At 33.8% G+C, this 22,241-nt stretch overlaps 1 protein-coding gene across 8 annotated transcripts in view; it reads right to left on the bottom strand.

Annotated features, from left to right (window-relative positions):
* LRBA (LPS responsive beige-like anchor protein) overlaps nucleotides 1-22,241 on the bottom strand; it is a 758,928-nt gene that overhangs the window by 177,806 nt on the left and 558,881 nt on the right. For all 8 annotated transcript variants that reach the window (XM_086346372.1, XM_086346374.1, XM_086346378.1 and 5 more), the window contains 2 exons: nucleotides 5,910-6,050; nucleotides 4,760-4,879 (listed from right to left, as the gene is read on the bottom strand). In XM_086346372.1, coding sequence (XP_086202498.1) covers nucleotides 4,760-4,879; nucleotides 5,910-6,050 — 261 coding nt within the window. The remainder of the gene's footprint in view (nucleotides 1-4,759; nucleotides 4,880-5,909; nucleotides 6,051-22,241) is intronic.

The following is a 22,241-nucleotide window of genomic DNA, read 5'->3' as shown; positions in this document are numbered from 1 at the left end:
TTCCTCTTTCCTCGCCCTTCTCTTCACTTCCGACACCTCACCATAGGCCGTGGGTTTCCTCTTTCCTCGCCCTTCTCTTCACTTCCGACACCTCACCATAGGCCGTGGATTTCCTCTTTCCTCGCCCTTCTCTTCACTTCCGACACCTCACCACAGGCTGTGGATTTCCTCTTTCCTCGCCCTTCTCTTCACTTCTGATCTCGTCTCCATGAAGCACAGAGCCTGTATCACACTGAACTGCTGGAATGCTCTCATTGTCAGCACTCCCTTTAGTGCAAAAGTTTCCTGGAGGCAACTCTGTCTCATTTGGTGCTGTATCACAACCGGGGCATAAACTTCAAAATAAAAACTTGAAACATAAATGCTGTCTTAGGATTCCACCAGACTTCTTATTCTACTATTAACTTTTAGCACAGGTTATTTTAAGATATATTTTGATACTAAATTCTGAGCTTCTAGAAAAGTGTCACCAATAATCTCCATTTAATCTCCTGTTCCCACTCTGAAACAATGAACCTAAGTGACATTTATGACTCCTTCCACTTTCCAGTCCTGATTTGTCAATCATTTCTATAGGAGAGAAGAAAAGGATTTCAAACTGCAGCAAGTCAGATGGTATTTAATCATTACATTAAATCTATTGACACTAAAAGTGCCTGAAATGAGTATGCTGCCTGGAGAGAGGGAGGGAAATCAGTGGCAATGAACTACCTAGAAAAGCTTAGCTTTCTGCCTAAATGTTCAGATGCGATTGCCTTATGAAATTCATGCAAGCTTTACGAGTCTTAGTTGCTCCACAAAATCTGGTCATAATGGTTCAGGCTGAAGACAGTAATCTATTTTGCACCTCAGTTTCTAAGCTTAAGTGTTTTTTTAAGACTTGAAACACAAGCTTTTGCTGGGAGATTTTAAATTATTATTTATCCCAGAGATGATTTTCCAAACCAATTTTAGCACTTTCTGTTTCAGCCCTCAAGATTAGCTACTAACGCCACTACCTGTCAGTTCATATTTCGATGGAGTACACCATCAGAAACATCATTGCTCAAAGAGGATGAAGGAAATCTTCCTTCTATAAGCAGAAAGCTATCTCTCAGTGCGATGCCAAAACAATGCCCTAAGTTTGCACCGCCCAATGGAGAAGCCACTAACAACGGTGGTCATTAAACACTTGAAATATGGTTAGTCCAAGGACAGACCTGCTGTAAATATAAAACACACACCAGATCTCAAAGAAGACTTAGTATAAAAAAAAAGAATGCAAAATATCTAATTAATAATTTTATATTGATTACATGTTGAAATAAAAATATTTTGGGTGTATCAGGTTGAATATATTCTTAAAATCAATTTCACATGGTCCTTTTGACTTTTTAACATGTGACTACAAGAAAATCTAAAATTACATATGTGATCATAATTATGATTGACGTTACATTTCTATTGGACAGTGTGGTAAGCCTAGAAAACTGATAAACACTTTCAAACTTTTTATCCAAATGGAATAAAAAGTATCATTGAGGGTCAGATCTGAAATGGATCCACCAATGATGCATAGAAATACAAAAGATATCCCCAATTTAAAAATGGTTAAACATGCTAAAAGTGAAAGACTGCTTTAGTAAAATCTAATAATGTCTCTTTCTTCTCTGAAATAAAAAGGAGTATTTGAATCTTTATTTCTTAGGAGTAGCCTTTATTTTTCAGTAAAACTATTCTCTGAGTATTAGCATAATGCAAGAAATAGGAACCCTAAGATATTATAGTGATAGTTCCCCTTTAGCAAAAAAAGTTAAGTACTAGAAATGTTATCATGCTATTCTTTTTTCTGAAAAACTTTAAATAAATCATCTACCTCACAATACTTCATTTTTATAAAACCTCATGGAAACATTAGAGAATGTATATTAACCCAGCAAGGTATACTTTAGAATCCACTCAATACAGTGATCCCTACCACCCACTCACATACTTCACTATCCTCTCTTTACTATTTAACATATCCCTTAGTATTTCTAAAAACTCTAACAAGACAAGATAAATAAAGATCAGACTATAATTAATATGATTCCATCTGAAATACAACATCGTATCTTAATGAAATGTTTATACCATCATAGGGATTTAAATGTGCTTTCTTAATATTCATTCTTACACATTAATTGTAATAATTTAATATGTTTTATAAAGTGCTAGAACGTAACATGAAGAGGCAAGATCAAAAAGTAAAATATAAAAAGAGACAAGATTAAATCCCTCTTCAATTACAGAAGGACCAACTGTAAGGAGGCTCTTTAAACAGCCTATTAATATAACCTATGTAACCATACATTGTATACTTTACAAAGAATTACATTTGGAAGTATACTAAGTTACTGGTTCAAACTACCTGGTTATCAATATAGAAAATGGAGTAATTTATCAATGTCCTATCTACCTCACAAATATTTTATGGTTTAAAAAGAAAAAAGAAAAGAAAATTAGGAAAACATACATATTGGTTAGAAAAGCAAGTTTCACCCTTGGGTTTCACCCAAGGCAGTCCTGAAGAAAATTCCTGTGCGTCTGAACATAAGGACATGGTAGTTAAAAATAAAACAGTATTTCTAACCAGGCTCCCATCAACTTTACACTTGGAATTTTTAATTCTTCTACTTTTTAAAAAACTTTTCCCAGGATTCCCCTGGTGGTCCAGCAGTTAACAGTCTGCCTCCCAAAGCAGGGGGTGTGGGTTTGATCCCTGGTTGGGGAGTTAAGATCCCACATGCTCCATGGCTAAAAAACCACAATATAAAACAGAAGCAATATTATAAAAAATTCAGCAAAGACTTGAAAAAATAAATAGTACACATTAAAAAATACACACACAACGTTTCCCTGAACCTTGTGCTCTACTTCTTCATTTAGATGCCCTACATAACTAGGCTAGGGAGCTAAAAGTCAAGAAGCACAATAGCAAGAGCTGAAATTCTACTAGTTTTTTAGTAATTGGGGCTGTTTTTATCAAAGTCTGCTGGGACATTCAAACAGAAGCAAAATGGATTTGAGTCATTATTTGTGAAGAAACACGAGTAAGGAGAAAAATAAGGAAAGAGAAGGGTAAAGTTCATATGGTTCGGGGGGACTTGTTTTTTAATGCTATAGCTTTTTTGTGTGGATTTATTTTTTAGTACAAGTGAGGTATTTTAAAGAAAACTTTTGGAAAAATGGAACCAGACATGCACTAATTAAAGAAACATCAGAGAAAAAGGCCAAGATTTAGGAGATAGAGACAATAAAACTACAAATATCAATCATGTATCTCCTTTCCAAAAAAGCATTAAGTAGGAATGTCTACTACAGAGAAGTAGAAATTTGAAAATATCCACTACCTCTGTTATGGAGTAGAAAAGAATTCAAATTTATGATTTCATTCTTGTTTACATTTCTGTTACCAAACTTAAGTATGAGGTTATAATTTGGTCATGAGATGTTAAAAAAAAAATTTAGAAATTTTGAAAAATTTTTCCTTAAGTCTTCAGTTTGATAACAGAAAGTCAGTCTTATCAATGTTTTCATATGTCTGTATCTCTCATTATGTCTCAAAAAGCTCAGTAATGACATAGCTTTGAGATTAGAAATAGAAACAATTATTAAATCTGTTAACTATTCTGATTAATTGCTATCTAATTATCCATTGATAATTATCTAGTTATCCGTTAATGATTCTTGAGGAATATGATATATAATTTCAGAGTACATTATTTGTGATATCAAAAATTCCTATAGATGTTTCAATATAAAAGATTATTTCTGCATATGATGAATCTTCTTCAATAAAATACCTTGGATATAAGCAAATGTTATACTCTACGGTAAGATACAGTATGTGAACACATTTTTATAGACTGTAATGTAACACACCTAAAATTAAGATGAAATTATCATTTTAATGAAATTTTTAAAAGTACTCTATAGTAACATAAACATAAGTAATGCAACTTTTCTTCAAACCCAGATATTTCTCTTATTACTTATCATATAAGTATACATGTAATTATTTATATAAAAGTCACAGTTCTTTATGACACCATAAGGAACTTCACAACTATAGACAAATCTCATTTTACTCAACTGCATCTACACAGTATCTTTCAGAAAGAACACTACGTCACGAAAATAAAATATAGTACTTCTGAGGTTAGAAGCAAAAATAAGTGTTATATTAGCGACTGTGCCGAGTTTTTTATCTTTTTATAGTACTGAACATACATATAGATAGAGGAACTCATTTCCTGTATATAATAATTAAATGCAATTCCATACCAAGCAGAGTCAGGTATGCATTTAGAACCAGCAGCAGGTAAAATACGATTACCTTAAGAACAGAGACAGGAAACTGCTGAAGCCAAATGAAACACGTTAAGAGTCTGACATCTTTCTCACAGTATTTTTCTGATTGTATTAATTTTATTCATTGATTTTGGAATTCCACTGAGCATGCTGCCTTACATACATACTACTGTATTCCTCCTTTAAAAAAGATTCCAAGAAGGAAGGAAAACAACTGTTCCACAATTAGAGAGAAAGAGGAGACATTAAGACTGACTAAAACAGACAGGAGATAGAGAGAAATCGTTTACAGTAGTTCTGGACCATTTAACTAAGGTCTCATCCTTTGAGGCTCATCTTTAGTAAATAAGGCCGTACTGCAAGACAGAAATTCATTCAGCAAGAAACACACTGGAAATAACAACTGTAAAAGGAAACAGTTTTGTACCTTAATATCCGATGTATCACGCTGACTGTTTCGCCAAGCTCTGGAAATTGAGGAAAACGTTCGATCTGCATGATCAAATTTCCCTCCTTGTAAATTTAGGAAATAAGTTGTGAAGGGTTCCTAAAAAAATAAGCAATTTATAAACTCCATATCCATATGTTTCCTCATGGATAAAAACGTGGTTTTATAAATCTTTATATTTAAATACATTAATGATAAATAGACAATAGCCAGTATTATGTCCTAGGCACAGACTGAGATTTATACCTAAACTATTACATTAAGGTTCTCAAATTGTTTCAGAAGAAGTATTTCCAAAATTTGGTATTTTCAATATTTTTCAGACTCCTTTTCTTTTCAAGAACAATTTATTAATAACATTCCGACATAAACTAAGACTGCATTTTTCTTCATAGTACAAAGAAATAGTCCAATATATAATTTCCCTATTGTTATGGTTCAATATTTAATTTATGATAAGAAAAGAAAAATGTTTGGAAGATTTAAAAGCCTCCTCATAGTTAAAGAACACTTAAACACATATTAGTGGATAATTGCTTGAAATTAGCTAAGCACTATAAATTACCTCTAGGATTTATGTCTGCCTGTACCCTTCTAACAAGCTTAAATTAATGATGTGCTGCTAATGCTTTCCCAAAGAAATTACCTTCTTGTAGATGAATCACCTTCCAATTTTACAGAAACACTTCTGGCTTAACCAATATGTTATCAATACACAGCAGTCTTGGTGTAACTTATAAACACACTTATTCCACTTGGGGCAACTGAAGTTTTCAAGATATATGAATATATGTCTGTGTTAAGGGAATCTTAGTTTTTATTTTAATGGATTACATTTGAAAATAACATATATTGCAATTCAGAGACTGGTAAGTTATCAACCATTTGAAGAGGCAAATTTAAGGGGAAAATTCATGCAATTCCAGGTGATACATTTTTATGGCCATTCTACAGTAACATGTTGTACAATACAGACCAAATGGGATACAGGGATATTTATATAATTAGAGCTTCAATCACTGAAAAAAATTTCACCCTTCAAAAACGATGCTGATGATTTTTAATCAATGCATATTCTCCACAACATTGAATTTACTCATCCATGGTTTATTATTCAAATCGAACTTACTATTCTTAGCAGCCATGCAAGAACAAAACTTGCCGTTGAGTAATGAGTACCATAGTGGAACTTTGGAACTTGATCATCTTCCCAGGACTCGTAACGCTCTGCAAAGAATGCTGCTCTTTTTGGATTCAAAGCTCCTATTGGCTGCCAATACAGAGGAGAAAAAAAAAACCCACATAAATGTAATTGTCCTTTATTTATCTCTTCAAACATTATCCTATTAGCAAGTATGAAAGTGAATTAAAAATACATACCATTTAAAGCAGTGTTACAGTCACAGAGTGGATGGCAACGTAAATTTAACTTTCAATGCACATTAAATATATACATATAAGTGAAGGGAGAAGAAACCTGTCATTTCTCAGTAAGTTGGTTTCATTTGAATAAAAATCTTTAATCAGCCCAGAACAAGCATTTTCACAAAGATAATTACATGAAGTGAGTATTAGCTATATGATACTTTGGAAAGCACCTCTAAAATCCTACTTAATTCATCAGAAGCAACAACCAGAAACAGAATCTTGAAGCTAAGTGATTAACATATCACAGATGCTGACAGGAGATGGAACAAAATTTGAGGAGGTAGCAGGTGAGGAGAAGTGCAAGAAAGGGACTGCATGAAAAAAGAGATTAAATGAAAATCTAGGATTTTCTACTAGCATGAGTAAAACCAGAATTCAGAAGATAAAAACATGTCTGTATGAAAAAATTATTTTAATATGTAATACAAATAGAATATTAGACAGAATATGAGCTTGTACTGGAAAACAATACATTACAGCCAAGGTCCCCAAAGCAGTACGGCCAAGTGATGAAGAGTCTGCGCTTACTGGAGTAATAATGGTACCCAGTAAGAAGATTGTTTCAGAAAATAAAATGAGTAAGTACATAGAGGGACAAACCAAGCCTGACAATATTCAATGCATGTTATTATTTTTAAGGTAATCTTTTAGCACTGGGGTAAAGTCTGAATAAAACAATAGCCTATAAGCCCTCAGAATATTGACTGGCGTAAGATAAGAGCTTAAGAAGTGTTAGCTGGTATCATTATTGTTGCTGTTGTAATTCAGGGAATACATGAACTCCACTAAACAGAAGGCAAAAGCAAAATTTTGTGTGATCATGCACATGTACATCTTCTTCAGGAAGATACAAAGAGATTTCCAGATTCACAAAGGGGTTTAAGGCCTTAAAGAATAAGAAACAGTTCATTCTCATAAAATAATCCAATCTCCAGAAAATCTCTATTCTTTATGTAAAATACAAATATCAATACACCAAAAAATATGCAAGATTACTTTCTTTAATAAAAACCTATCAATTAGCAACTCCTCATTTATATGAGAAAGAAAATGTCTGATCATTTATGGGAGAAATATTAAGCTGAAATTTAAAATACTGGTTTTAAAACAGATGTATTCAGAAATATTCTACTGAAAATGAAACAAAGTTAAATGAGTTTTAAAACTGCTTTTCATGTTAAAAAGTAATTTTAAGCAACATTTTAAATGATCATTTTGGCCATCTTTCTAAAATTGTTAACTATTTTTTCAAAACTGCAATTTATTGCTCATACCTTTCATTCTCTTTCAATAGGACAGTTCTAATCGACATTTTATTTTAAGCCATTTTTTTACTTTACAAGCAAAATTTAAAAAACCTTTAGGTGATTATTATTTTAAATCAGTATCACAGTATACCAATTTAAAAAGGCATTTTTAAAGCATTAGTTTCTGTACAAAAGAATTAAGTCTGATTTACTAAATTTATGCCAGTTAAAAATGGAACCGACTCCAAGAAATCTTTGTTACAGAACCAATTTGGAATGCCTTTAAATGTATTTTCATTGTTGTCCCTGAAGACTGAGCCATGCAAAAGGAAAGAAAGAAGAAATAAAATCACTGGAAGACAAATTATGTGAATTAAAAATAAAATCAATGCTCTGTTTGTATGATTCTGCAGCATATTAAGTATTCACTTTATCTGCTCCTATTTTTATTACACTCCAAATGAGTACACCCCCAAAATCAATAGTTATAGAATCACGTTTCTTGAATATAATGCTAAAACCAATTAGGATTGATTTCACTAGCATTTGAAAAAAAATGGCACTGTGCAGAGATCCATATAGGCAGAACCCACAGTATTGATTCTGGCTGTTATTGTTACAGTTGGTTTCTGAAGCCTGCTACAGGACAGCTATCAAGACATACCACATTTATTTGCAAACATATAAAAAAGAAGTCCCCAAATAAAAGAAGGTTAAAAAAAAAAATAAGACCAGTGGAGCTGTGCAATGACAATGATACACTATCAGCTTACTCAGAGAAGTTACAGTGGGAATACACACATTGAATTATACATTACGCGAAAGCGCTGATTTATTGTGGTAATAACATCCACCTCATTAAAAGATTCTGCTTTGCTGCAGTTGGAAGGCTACATATTGTTTACTGCTATAAATTAATGGCAGTGCAAAGAAGACTGTGGAACCGTCCTAACAATAGATCTGTAATGACAGTGCTGTATATCACAGCTTCCTCAGCAGCTTCATAATAAAATGGAGACAATGTATTGAGCTAATACATTCTACCATGCTGGCCCATATTTTTCTGACAACTGCTTTAAAAGATGAGCTGAATCCAACTATGTTATAATGCTGTGCAACATTTAACTAAGAAAGAGTCCGTCATACACCAAAGTGCATCAGAGCATTTTTAAAACACTGTCTAAATCAGCATTTCAAGATGTTTATTCATCTCTGCAAAAGAACTACAAGTAAATGCTGATGGCTCCTCTTACTTATACAGTATATTAAGAGTAACAAATGGAGGGCAATTCTAGAAGATACCTAGCATTACCAGCCTACAAAAAGCTCTGTACAATTTAACTGTAAAAGCTTGACCAGATTATTTTTCAAAATCAGCAAATCGATTAAAGGAAGAACAAAAATACTGGTCATTTGAAATGGTCATAACTTCTTGGAAAAATCAATAAAAAATAAGTATTGATTAGAGAGGTATAACTCAAATTCATAACCAGGTAAATATAAATAGCCCTAGGATACAAAAATAATTTTAAACACTACAGAAAGCTAACGAATAGAACTATATATATATTAAATTACTTTTTTTTTTATTGAAGAATACTTTACAGAATTTTTTGTTTTCTGTCAAACCTCAACATGAATCAGCCATAGATATACATATATACCCTCCTTTTGAACCTCCCTCCCATCTCCCTCTCCATCCCATACTCTAGGTTGATTCAGAGTTCTTGTTTGAGTTATTTTTTAAATATACAAAATAATAACAGAACCTTAATCACAACAAGATAAAAAAGTGGTTAAAATAAAACGGAACGATTTAGAGGTTCAGGAATACCAGCATTAAGTATTTACATTTAAAAAATGCAAATAAGAACTTGGATTAAAACAGGAAAAGGCAAATGAAAGAAAAAAGAACACCAGAACTCTTGAAAAAGTATAAATAGCAAAACAAAACAAATTCCACTGCCCATAGCATATATCGCTAATTTCACAAACAGCAAAATTGACACCTGTGGTAGATTCGTAAGTACTCTATTTTTCTTGTCTGATACCTTTCAGAATAATAAATGCAAAGCAACTTTCTAAATCAGGTTTTTAAGCATATTACGGCAAAATAATTTCGTTACCGTTTCTGAGAAGTAATTTTGCTAATTATTAGAGATCCAAAACTACTGCATATAAAGTACCCAGTTCAGTGTCTGCATACAGCATGTTATTTGTAATAATAACTATTGATATTTTCAGCTTATTTGATCAAGAATATTTAAGAAAAAAAACCATTAAAAAAGCCTAATGAAATTAATGTTGTCTATTAGGAGAGAACGTAATTAAGGATCACAATCATTTAATGGAATACCAGTACTGTGCATTATCAGTCAGAAGCCTAATAATAGTACACATAAACTCCAAAACTGAATTACCCTACTTCAAGAGCATGATATAAAACAGAATTATCTTTCAAAATCCAAACGGCCTCTAAATTTTACTGTGAAAAGCGTATGAAATGTCAAGCAAGTTACAATCATCTAGTACTACATTCGGAGGAGGCAATGGCACCCCACTCCAGTATTCTTGCCTGGAAAATCCCATGGACAGAGGAGTCTGATAGGCTGCAGTTCATGGGATCGCTACGAGTTGGACACGACTGAGGGACTTTACTTTCACTTTTCACTTTCATTCATTGGAGAAGGAAATGGCAACCCACTCCAGTGTTCTTGCCTGGAGAATCCCAGGGACCGGGGAGCCTGGTGGCTGCCGTCTCTGGGTCGCACAGAGTCGGACACGACTGAAGCGACTTAGCAGCAGCAGCAGTACTACATTAATTAAAAACAAAGAGTATTAGATTCAAAGACCCTTACAACCACCCAATACAGATTCTTTCATCTGATTACTAGTAAAAGTTAGTTGTAAAAAGAAAAGACTAATGTTCATACACTCTAAAATTTTGCTTTCTTTTTAAAATTTTTAGGAAATCGCACCTGAAGTTATCTAATTAATAATCCCCAGGCTACATTTTGTATTTTATAAAACATTATTGTGTATTCTCACAATAAATGTGAGCCGCTGCTGTTAAGTCGCTTTAGTCATGTCCAACTCTGTGCAACCCCAGAGACGGCAGCCCACAAGGCTCCCTTGACCCTGGGATTCTCCAGGCAAGAACACTGGAGTGGGTTGCCATTTCCTTCTCCAATGCATGAAGTGAAAAGTGAAAGTGAAGTCGCTCAGTTGTGTCCGACTCTTAGCGACCCCACGGACTGCAGCCCACCAGGCTCCTCTATCCATGGGATTTTCCAGGCAAGAGTACTGGAGTGGGGTGCCATTGCCTTCTGCTAGGCATCCCTATTTTAATAATGAAGAAAATAAGTACCTTGAATAACCTAGCTCAAAATTAACAGAAATCTATGAGATACAAGGCTTCCCAGGTGGCACTAATGGTAAACAACCTGCCTGTGAATATAGGAGATGTAAAAAAGGCAGGTAAGATCCCTGCATCGGGAAGATCCCCTGGAGGAGGGCAAGGCAACCCACTCCAAAATTCTTGCCTGGAGAATCCAAAGGACAGAGGAGCCTGGCAGGCTAGTCCATAGGGTCGTAAAGAGTCAGACATGACTTTGCCACTGTTTAGTGGCAACATAAGCAAGAGGTTATGCATTAATTTATTGTGGAAGTAGGATAGGCCTGTAGATACCGAAAAAGAGCAATTACAAAGTGACAGCAGGAAAAGATAACAAAATGGTTGAGCTCAATATCATACGAATCCAACATTTCATAGACATGTCAGGTTAAATTAAAAAAAGTTGTTAATTATGTATAAGGAAAAGATAACAAAATGGTTGAACTCAATATCATATGAATCTAATATGTTAGAGAAATGTCAGGTTAAATAAAAAATGTTAATTATGTATAAGGTAATCGATGTTCATGAACAAATTAAACAAAAATAATTCAAATTCAAGAGGATGAAAGAGGATGGACTATTAGGAAATGTGACATCATAAAAGATGGTCATTCCTGGTTAGAGAATAATGATTTGTTTTGAGATTATACAAAATAACTCTGATAAACAGATTAAAGGGGCTATTCTGATGACAATGCAACTGTTTATTGGATATAAGTGAAGAATCTAAGAGTCTTAGATATATTATCTTGCTATATTTATAAAAACGCCTTAATATACAAAACCATTAGCAATCCCAATTTACAGATGAAAATAACAAGTTTGGGAAGAAGTTAAATGACTATCAATAGCTGAGGCAAGATTCAGAGCCAATTCTAACTAGACTGACTATTGCATCCTAGAATAATTTGAGTTATGTGGATTAATGAAAGCGTTGGTGCTGAATCTATAGCACCACTGGAATCCTTTCATGGGACTTTTAGATTAAATGCTCTTTTGAAAAAAATGATATTTATACTTTACTCTTAACTATATAATGTATGTGTTTGGGCTTCACAGGTGGCTCAGTGGTAAAGAGTTTGCCTGCCAATGGAGGAGAGGCAGGAGACCTGGGTTCGATCCCTGAGCCGGGAAGATCCCCTGGAGTAGGAAATGACAACCACTCCAGTATTCTTGCCTGAGAAGTCCCATTACCACAGGAGCCTGGGGGCTATAGTTCATGGAGTCACAAAGAGTGGGACACAACTGAGCAACTGAGCATGCATACACGTATAATACAGTGGGTATTGAGCAGACAGTTTCACAAATGGGGGAGAGGGATGAATATTTTGTGTTGGGGTCACTGAAAAGACACTTGACAAAATTGCTTATTTAAAAAAAATGAATACATAAAAATAAGCACTGTCATCAAAGTTTACTGCTTTACTTTCCTTTTTTAAAAAATTAACTTTATTGGGGTATGGTTGCTTTAGAATGTTGGTTTTTACTTTTCTCTTTAATTTTTCTGTATTTATATATCCATATCTATGAACCCAAATGAAAGCCTTTAATTCCTTGTGTTGCTAAAACTTTTTAAAGAAGCCAGTGAATTCTGTGCATCTCTACCACCTGCCTTCCTTTCCCACCTACAAGGAGAAAAAATAAAAGAATAGCCTATATCATTTAAGCAATGTTGCCACCATTCGGGGGTGTAGCAACTATTTTGTGTCAGTTGTAGCAGCCCTTTTATCTAAAAGACGAATATAACAGACTGATAAGCATTGTAACTCAACATTAGTTTTCAGGGTATTTCGTCATATGCTATATGGCTGAAATGGTTTGGTACTTATCTTCACACACTCTAATTTAATATTACAGAGAAAAAATTTTATCGGCATACTACTACAGCTTTTAGTTAACAAATAAGCACTTTTTGTTTTTACGTACCAGAGGATTTTTTAATCCCTTGAAAACAAGCTCTCTTCCAAGTAACATTAAACATAAACCCACTATATGATTTCAACTTAATAAACATATTCTGGGAAAAAGAAAGTATTCCATTTTACTTATTGTACTTAAATGAATCTAAATCATTTCAAAGGCTCACATTGGTAGATTTAATAGCACCACCTTCACAGTTCTATATTATTCAGCTATACTTCATATTAAGTGATTTTCAATATAGTTATTTGTCTGTTTGAGAAAGGCACATAAGTCAATTAAAATAATCTGATAATCCAATGCCCGTGTTGAGCTAAATACCTGGAAGGAGCCCCCCAAAATCTTAACAATCCAAGGTCAACTAAAAAAAAAAAGGAATTATGAAAATGACAACATCCAAGAGGCTCAATGCTGTTATAACAAAATTTATTTATTCACAGATAGGCTCATATATACACTTAAAGAAACAATGAGGATCATTAAAATCTGGTCCAAAATGGTGACAAGAGAGGCTCCTGAACTCACTTCTTGCCACAGACAAACCTAAACTTTAGCTACACATGGAATAATTCCCTCTGAAAGAAATCACAAGTTAAAGATGCATATTTCAAACCACAAAGAAACCACTAAATTGTTTAAAGGTATAAATAACAAGGCACAGTGAAGATAAACTGGAATCATAAAACAACCCAATCTGAAAGAAAACAGATAAAAGGAGATAAGACAGAAAGAACTGATATAAGGGATAAAAAACAGGTGGAAAGAAAATACATTTAAACTGACTATATAAAATTACATTAAATGTAAATGGTCTCAACGCCCCAACTAAAATGTAGACGTTATTAGAATGGCTATAAAAGCAAGACTGCATTATATGTTGCCCACAAAAAAGGAATTAAAAAAAATAAAGTCATAGACAGGTTTTTAAATATGATAGAAAAAGATACTATAAGTAATAATAATAAAAAAAACCACTGTCATGTCTATATAAATATCAGAAAAGGTAGACTTCAGGACATGGACTATTATAGGTGTGATGGGAGACATTACATGAAGATGATAACAGTTTATGAAGAAAGCATAGCGCTCTGAAATGTGTATGCACTATCTTAGTTTCCTAGGGCTCCTATGATAAAGCACCTCAAACTGGGTGACTTAAACTAATAGAAATTCATTGTCTCACTGTTCTGGAGGTTCAGTGTTCAAATAAGGTATTGGCAGAGCCACGTTCTCTCTGAAGCTTCTAACGGAGGATCCTTCTCGGTCTAGTCCAGCTTCTTGTGGCCTCAGGTACTCTTTCCCTTGCAGCAACATAACTCCCAATTTCTATTTCCATCACTGCATGCTGTTCTCTCCTTTGCCATTCGTCTTACCATAATATTTTCATCTTCTTATGAAAACACCAGTCATACTGAAATTAGCCCCACTTCAATGATCTTAACTTCATTACACTTGCAAAGACCCTATTTACAAATAAGGTCACGACCACAGATGCTTGGGGTTAGGATTTCAACATAACTTTTGGGGAGACATAATTCAACTCATAACATGTACCCAAAACAAATGCTGAAAATACATATAACAAAAAATGAAAGAAGTGAAAAAGAAGATACAGACAAATCAAAATTAGAGTTGGAGACTTCAACATTTCTCACTCAGTAATCAACAGAATAAGTAGATAAAAAATTAGTAAGGAATATTACTCAGTCATAAAAAAGAGTGAAATAATGCACCAACATGAAAAGACCTAGAGATTGTCATACTGAGTAAAGTAAGTCAGACACAGAAAGACAAGTATCATATGATATTGCTTTTATGTGGAATCCTATCTTTTTCTAATTAAAAAAGGGGTATAATTGAACTTAATTAGAAAACAGAGGTAGAGTCACAGATGTAGAAAACAAACTTTTATGTTACCAGGGGAGAAAGGGGGAGGGATATACTGGGAGATTTGGACTGGTGTACACCCACTACTACACATAAGACAGATGACTAATAAGGACCTACTGTACAGCACAGGAAGCTCCACTCAGCACTCTGATGGCGTATATGGAAAGAATCTAAACAAGAGAGGATATATGTACATGTACAACTGATTCACTTTGCTGTACACCTGAAGCTAACACTGCAAATCAAGTGTGCTCCGGTAAAAATAAAGTTAGTAAGGATATTCCCAACGTGGATCATGTTCTAAGCCATACACCAAATTTCAACTAACTTAAAAGAATAGAAGTCACAAAAAAGTATGTTTTCCAATCATAATGGAATTAAACTAGGAAGTAACAAGAGAAAGACATGACAAACCTTTAAACCTGTGGAAAGGAAACAACACTCTTCTAAAGAATCTATGGGTCAATGAGAAACTCAAAGAATCTATGGGTCATTAGGAAAACTAGAAAATACATTGAATGGAATAAAAATGAAAACACAATATATAAAAATCTGTTGGACCTTACAAAAATCAGTGTTCTGAGGAAAATCTGTAACATTAAATGCTTGTATTAGAAAGAAAAAGAAGTTGGAAAGGAATAGTTTAAATCTTCCACTTTAAGATACTAAAAAAATAAAAGGAAGAGAAATTAAAATTGAATCCAAATCAAGTAGAAAGAAAAATAGTAAGGGAAACAAAGCTGAAAACAACACCAAAAAACACAAGAGAAACATATGAAACCTATAGCTATTATTACACTTAATGATGAAAGAGTAAATGCTTTTCCCATAAGATAAAAGAAAAGGCCCTCTCAGCACTTATGGTCAACATCATATAATGCAGTAAGTATTCATGTGGAGATGTAGGAAGTCCCCAAAAGTCTACAAAAAAGCTACTAGTATGAATAGTTGAGTCAAACAAAAGTTGTAAAACACAAGGTCAATCTAAAAAAATTCAACTGTGTTCCTATAAATTTTGAAAAGTTTGAAATGGAAAAAAAAATGAAAATTTTAAGGATAAATTAAAAATGTTAGCATGCAACACAAAAAGCCACAAAACCTCACACAGAAATTAAAGAAGACCTAAATGAATGGAAGATAAACCATATTTGTGGATTGAAAGATTCAGTATTGCTGTAATTTTTGGTAAAAATGGCCTACCAATTAAACGCAAGCCTAACCAAAATAGCAGAATTGACGAGCTGATTCCAGAAAACCTAGAGTACCTGATATTATGACCAACTATAAAACTGCATAGAGTAAACAAGACAGTGTGCTATTGATATAAGGATAGACTACGCTTATCGACCAGGATAAAGTCTAGAAATAGACCTATGCGTATACATCCAATTTAATCTCAATAGAGGTTCCCAGACAATTCATGAGAAAAGACAGTCTTTTCAACAAGTGATACTGGAAGAACTGGACTTCCATTTATAAAAAAAAAAAAAATGAACCTCAACTATTATTTCACAACTATAATACATGATGTTGCTGTTGTTCAGTCGCTCAGTCATGTCCGACTCTTTGCGACCCTATGGACTACAGCACGCCAGGATTCCCTGTCTAGGCTTCCCTGTCCTTCACCATCTCCCAGAGTTTGCTCAAACTCAGGTCTATTGAATCAGTGATGCCATCCAATCACTTCAACCTCTGTCACTCCCTTCTCCTCCTGCCTTTAATCTTTCCAAGCATCACGGTCTTTTCCAATAAGTCGGCTCTTTGCATCAGGTAGCCAAAGTATTGGAGCTTCAGCTTCAACATCAGTCCTTATAATGAATATTCAGGGTTGATATCCTTTAGGATTGATTGGTTTGATATCCTTACTGTCCAAGGGACTCTCAAGAGTCTTCTCCAGAACCACAGTTTGAAAGCATCAATTATTTGGTGCTCAGCCTTCTTTATGGTCTAACTTCCACATTCGTACATGATTTCTGGAAAAATCATAGATTTGACTACACAGACCTTTGTCAGCAAAGTAATGTCTCTGCTTTTCAATACGCTGTCTAGGTTTTTCATGATATAGACAAAAATAAGTAGCACCAGCAGCAACAATACCAGAGGGTAATAATAATTATGTTTGACACAATTTGTTCTTAGAAAAGTCAAACCATTGTCAGGTAAGAAAAAGTGTGTAATGAAAATCAGAAGATTTTAACTTTTTCAGTAGGACATTCTCTCAAATATTAATATATACATATATATGTGAATTTACCAGTCTCTTGGCAATAATCCTGTGAATGGTGCCCCAAATATGCTTAATAATCAATTATTTGACTAAACACATTTAATATAATCAGGGTATTATAAATAAGTGTTTATGTTGAATAAATGTGCTTACTCTAATAAATGGATTTGGAAAATAAAAGACTTGGACAGGAATGTGGACATGTGACTAAAAGATACATTAATACATTACTTATTTTAAAAGCAGACTATTACACATTCACATAAATTAAGTTTTTACTGTCACAGAGAAATACAAGAATGAAAAGTTAACACAAGGATATAAATAAAGCTACAAATGTACGCAGGCTTTTTAAGATGGTTTCTTACTATATTTACTCTCTTAAAAAAAAATGCCCCAGCCTGAAATTAGAAGTACAATATCAGTATTTATCAAACTTAAAATTTTTTTCAAGGTGTTTCAAAAAATTTTTCATACAAGTTTATGGTAAGTATATGTTCCTTACTTGGATCTACCCTAGTACTCGCAGCTCTAAACTAAGAAAACAGGAAGTATGATAGGATAAAACTGGTAACATTATGTAAATAAAACAATTTATTTATAAATAATAATAAATGATCACTCCACACCACAGTAACTTACAATGATTTGAGAATAAATACTTAACTTTGAGAAGGATTACTGGACTGGCAGTGTGTTGCTGGTACATGTCAAGATTATTCATCTCCCTGACAGTAATATTAACCACAATCCATTTCAGTAACTTCAGTTTATCATTTTCTGACTAATGTTAAAAAAACAATGTCAGTGAAGGTTGCTTAAACTAAGTGTAGGCTTAACCCCTGTTAGAGTCATTAAAAAACTTCCACAAGAAGGTAACTTCTAGTAAAAAAAACAAATCTGCCATACATAGTACTAATAATTTAAATGCCATACACAGTACTAATAATTTAAAGATGCAAATTGTAAAAAATTGTTTGTGCAAAACCAATGGATTATTGTCCTAAGTTAAAAAAAACTGCAGCAAATCCTCTAAACACACCACAATATATTGCCCCATATGTATGTATGTGTGTGTATATATACATCTATATATGTTCGTATTTTGCTAAACTTAATTTTAAATTATGGGCAAAGTGCCAAACAGCTGTATTTTAAACAAAATATATCACACTGTACATGTAATAATTTAAAGTTTTGAAAGGTAAGTGTACTCACGAAAAATTTTCTCCAGTATTGTAACAAATACTATATAAAAAGCAGTCTGCTATTCAGGACCCTCAGATTAAGTACTCTGCTTCCGGTCCTTCCTAATAAATGGAGGCAGGCTGACACAAGCCTATCTAAATCTAAAACTTTCTTGGTTTCTGAATTTCATCTTTCCAAGCTATACCCCCTTTCATTTTGGATATCCCTTTTAGAAAGCATCTGTACTTACTCTCAACATTCTATAGTAATGTTTTCTTTTTCTATTAATGCAATAGCTTTTTTCTATTAGGGTATTTATTCTGTTTTGCTTTTAAGGCTTCTGCTTCTTAAATTGTCTTTGTTTCTTCTGGTTTCTTTTATTGTTCTATTCAATTTAGTCTCTACTGTCCTTCACACTGAAGGCTGTCTTTAAATGCTTGCTAGTACTTGGTCATATCTTCATTTCTAAGAATGAGGCACAAAACCGCTGACTTCAGTCACTGAGTGTAAACAGAAATGTGACTTTTACGGAAGCAAAATCATATAGGCTCCAAGTAGGATCCCTAAAATGTCAGTACATTTGAGGTCTTTTCATTGAGACAATCAGTATGTCCAAAGGGTAACACAATTTTCCGCCTTACATTTTGGGGCTGGTATAAGCCTGGCTGTCGGAGTGCTGATATCATGACAGCAAAGGGGTCTGGGGGCCTTCAGCCTTCGGTACTTAAAGCCTTCTGTTAATCCTCCTGCTTTCCATTCCTTACTCTTCAACTCCCCCTCTGCTGTTCTTCCTGTTCTCCAATCAGAAACTTGTCTGGTGCAATTTCTCCAAAAAGTAAACCTCTAGTCTTTTGCTGAGATAAGGGGAAAGGTAGTCCCATTTTGGAAAGAAGTAGACATACATGCCACTGTTCAACCAGAACTATTCTTTCTAGTTACACCTAAAAGTCTACCAGTTCAGTGATAGGGACACATCTGAGGTCAGATCCTAGCCTTTAACAATTAGGAAATCTATGTCCTTGGAGAGTTTCTTAACCTCACTACACCTCTGTTTCCTATGTGTAAAATAAAGATAATAACACATTCATTAGAATGTGGTTGAAGAGACTAAAGAAGAGCACATATATAAAATGTTTTTTAAAAGCATGTACTTGGGATTCCCTCACAATCCTACAAAAAGATTCTAAACTTTCCCATATCATTCTTTTTTGCTGACTGGACTATAAACTCCCCAAGGCCAGGGAATGTAATTCAAACCAAAATCTCTAAGATCTATGTGGCATATAACAGCAAATTTAGTGCCAAGCTTGAAATATATTTAATATATTTTGTCAGCCAATAAAAAACAGCCAAGTGTGGGATAATTTTAATTTCTTTCTCTGCACTTATATTTTATTTAAATGCTTTAGGATCCACTATTTACCATTATAATATAATAAAGTTGTTTTAACTTTCAGTTCCTTTGGTTTAACTGAAGCCCAATAAATAGAAAAATAAAGTAAAAGTTATAATGCTCATCATCTTAAAACAATATTCCCCTCCCCACCAAAAGAGTATTCTTCTCCCTCTGTGACATCTAGATGGTATATTGATTCCCAGTGTATCTGTTGCAGAGCCCACTAAAAGGACTGGCATTTGTCAGAAACAGCACTTAAAATTTAAAGAGATAAAGAAGTGCTGTCTGATCAACAACAGTTAAATGTCCAGTAGTCAATTCCAGGTCAGGATGAATGCTGTATATTATGTGTGTGTGTTAGGAGAAACATCTCACATATAAAAATACACAACCAGATGGTAGGAGATATGAAGGAGACAGAGAGGGGGGAAGTCATCTACTTTTGCTTTAAACAAAGAGAGAAGAAAACACAATAAATACAAGGATGAATAACAGCAACTAATCAGCAAGTGAATAAATTTAGGACAACCTTGTTCAGATCCCTTCATTTATTTCATAATTTACTCTTTAGAAACACTTTGATCCAGAGTAGAGCAATTTGCTTTTCTTGATTCTTAAGCAAAATAACAACTCACACTGTGCTTACATTCTAAAGTTTTTAAAATGCATGATTTTTCTTTTCCCTCTACCTTGAACTCTTGCAGCATTTTGCTTCATTTGAAGAATGTATGCTCTAACAAATATAGATTATAGCTTGACCATTATAAATTACTGGTTATAGTTTGACCATTCCTGCTTTCCCCCTCACCAATCTTTGGTTTATTTTTTAGTAGAAGAGTAACTTAGAAGACTTTATCTAATTTCCAGAAACTAAGAGTCCCCGGTACACTATTACTCAATAAATAATCATTAAATGAAAAAAAAAAAAAAAAAGAATGCTCAGGGAACATCAGGTGTTCTCTAGAGTTAACCAAACATTCATCTTTTCCATAAAACAGGTTTGGTCAAAAAGCTGGAAGCATAACCTGGGACAAACACACCAGGAGGCAGCAACTGGGAAAAGTACTTTTCGAGCAATAAAATGCTGGCTGCACCTTACCATGCACTTCAGCATAAGAGGTGAAAAGCAACTTGATAATATAACATTAAAACAGACTCAGAAATTGAAGCCAAGCATAGAAAGCAGCATAGCACACTGCAGTGTTTCCCAAGCTGTCTGGGCCAAAATTCACAGCAAGAAATTTGTCACTTTATACCATTATCCAGTACACACACACACACACACACACACACACAGCTGTGAACTGCACAGTGTTTAAATTCTGGTTCTATCCACCATCTGTGTGACTTTGTACAATTGGTTTAACCTCACAGTGTATCAATTTCTGCTCCTATAAAAGATAGTAATAATACTACCTATCTTAGAAGGTCTTTGTGAGGGTTAAAAGAATTAACATATGTAATACACTCCAAAGTGGGATGTTCTTATAGCTGAGTTTGCATTTGCAAGACTTCATTTGGAAATGGCTGGTCTATCTACTGCATTTCAATCTAACAAAATACTTGTTTTTTTGAATAGGCATTCAGGTATATGGACTTCTTTGATAGCTCAGTTGGTAAAGAATCCGCCTGCAATGCAGGAGACCCCAGTTTGATTCCTGGGTCAGGAAGATCCACTGGAAAAGGGATAGGCTACCTACTCCTATATTCTTGGGCTTCCCTTGTGGCTCAGCTGGTAAAGAATCTGCTTGCAAAGAGGGAGGCCTGGGTTCGATCCCTGGGTTGGGAAGATCCCCTGGAGAAGGGAAGGGTTATCCACTCCTATATTCTGGCCTAGAGAATTCCATGGACTGTATAGTCCATGGGGTTGCAAAGAGTCAGACAAGACTTAGCAACTTTCACTTTCATCCAGGTATATACATTAAATATTCCAAAATAACTATCTTTATCAATTAGAAGAGAAATTATTGCACCTGATTATTTTCATTTTCCTCACTTAGAAAATTGGCTTACACAATCTCCTACTAAGGAAAAAAAGTAATAACAGCACAAAAAAATCTTATTAATCCACCATGAAATCTCTGGTACTGAAACAACAGCTATTATAATTTGTTTTTATGGTATGACATTTTGTAAATATATTCCTGCCCTGATTATAACTTCTTATAAAGAAAAGACAAAAAGAAAATATTCTTGTCTCTTTCAAGGAGGCTGTCAAAATAAAACTAAACTCAGTGTGCATTTGTAAAATATGGATTAATGTCACTCCAAAGTTTATGCATGGTTAGATCTGTCTTCTCATCAGTCAGAATTTTAGACTGGTGATGAAACAACAGGGAAACTGGAAGAAAAAAACAACTTCAAAACTGATTTCTACTTTTTTTCAGCTTTAAAAGATTAAAGCATTATGTTAAATGAGGAGTTTCTCAATAGAAGAAAATAATAAATTTTCCTCACATTTTCAAACTAAAATAGATTTGATCTTAACAGATTGACAATATTATATTGCAATTATTATAAGGAAATACCATATATAAAATTGAATTCCTTCAAAAGGACATTTTTTACATTCTCTGTCTTAGAACTTTTCTTTCTAAAGATAATGATCAGAAAAATGATACAGAAGAAAGACTGTTAATTATATTAATTCAGCTTCAGAAAGAGAATTCCTGTAAAACATGGACAAGATTACCAAATAAAATTGTAGTTTCATATCAAAACTTTGGGGACATTAAATGGATATAAATATGCATAAATAATTCAATTCA

The sequence above is a fragment of the Bos grunniens genome, chromosome 17, assembly GCF_055505025.1.
Source record: "Bos grunniens cultivar Pamir isolate PY7600 chromosome 17, Bosgru_T2T1.0, whole genome shotgun sequence".
NCBI classification, from domain to species: Eukaryota; Metazoa; Chordata; class Mammalia; order Artiodactyla; family Bovidae; genus Bos; species Bos grunniens.
This window is presented reverse-complemented; position numbering and strand designations above follow the sequence as displayed.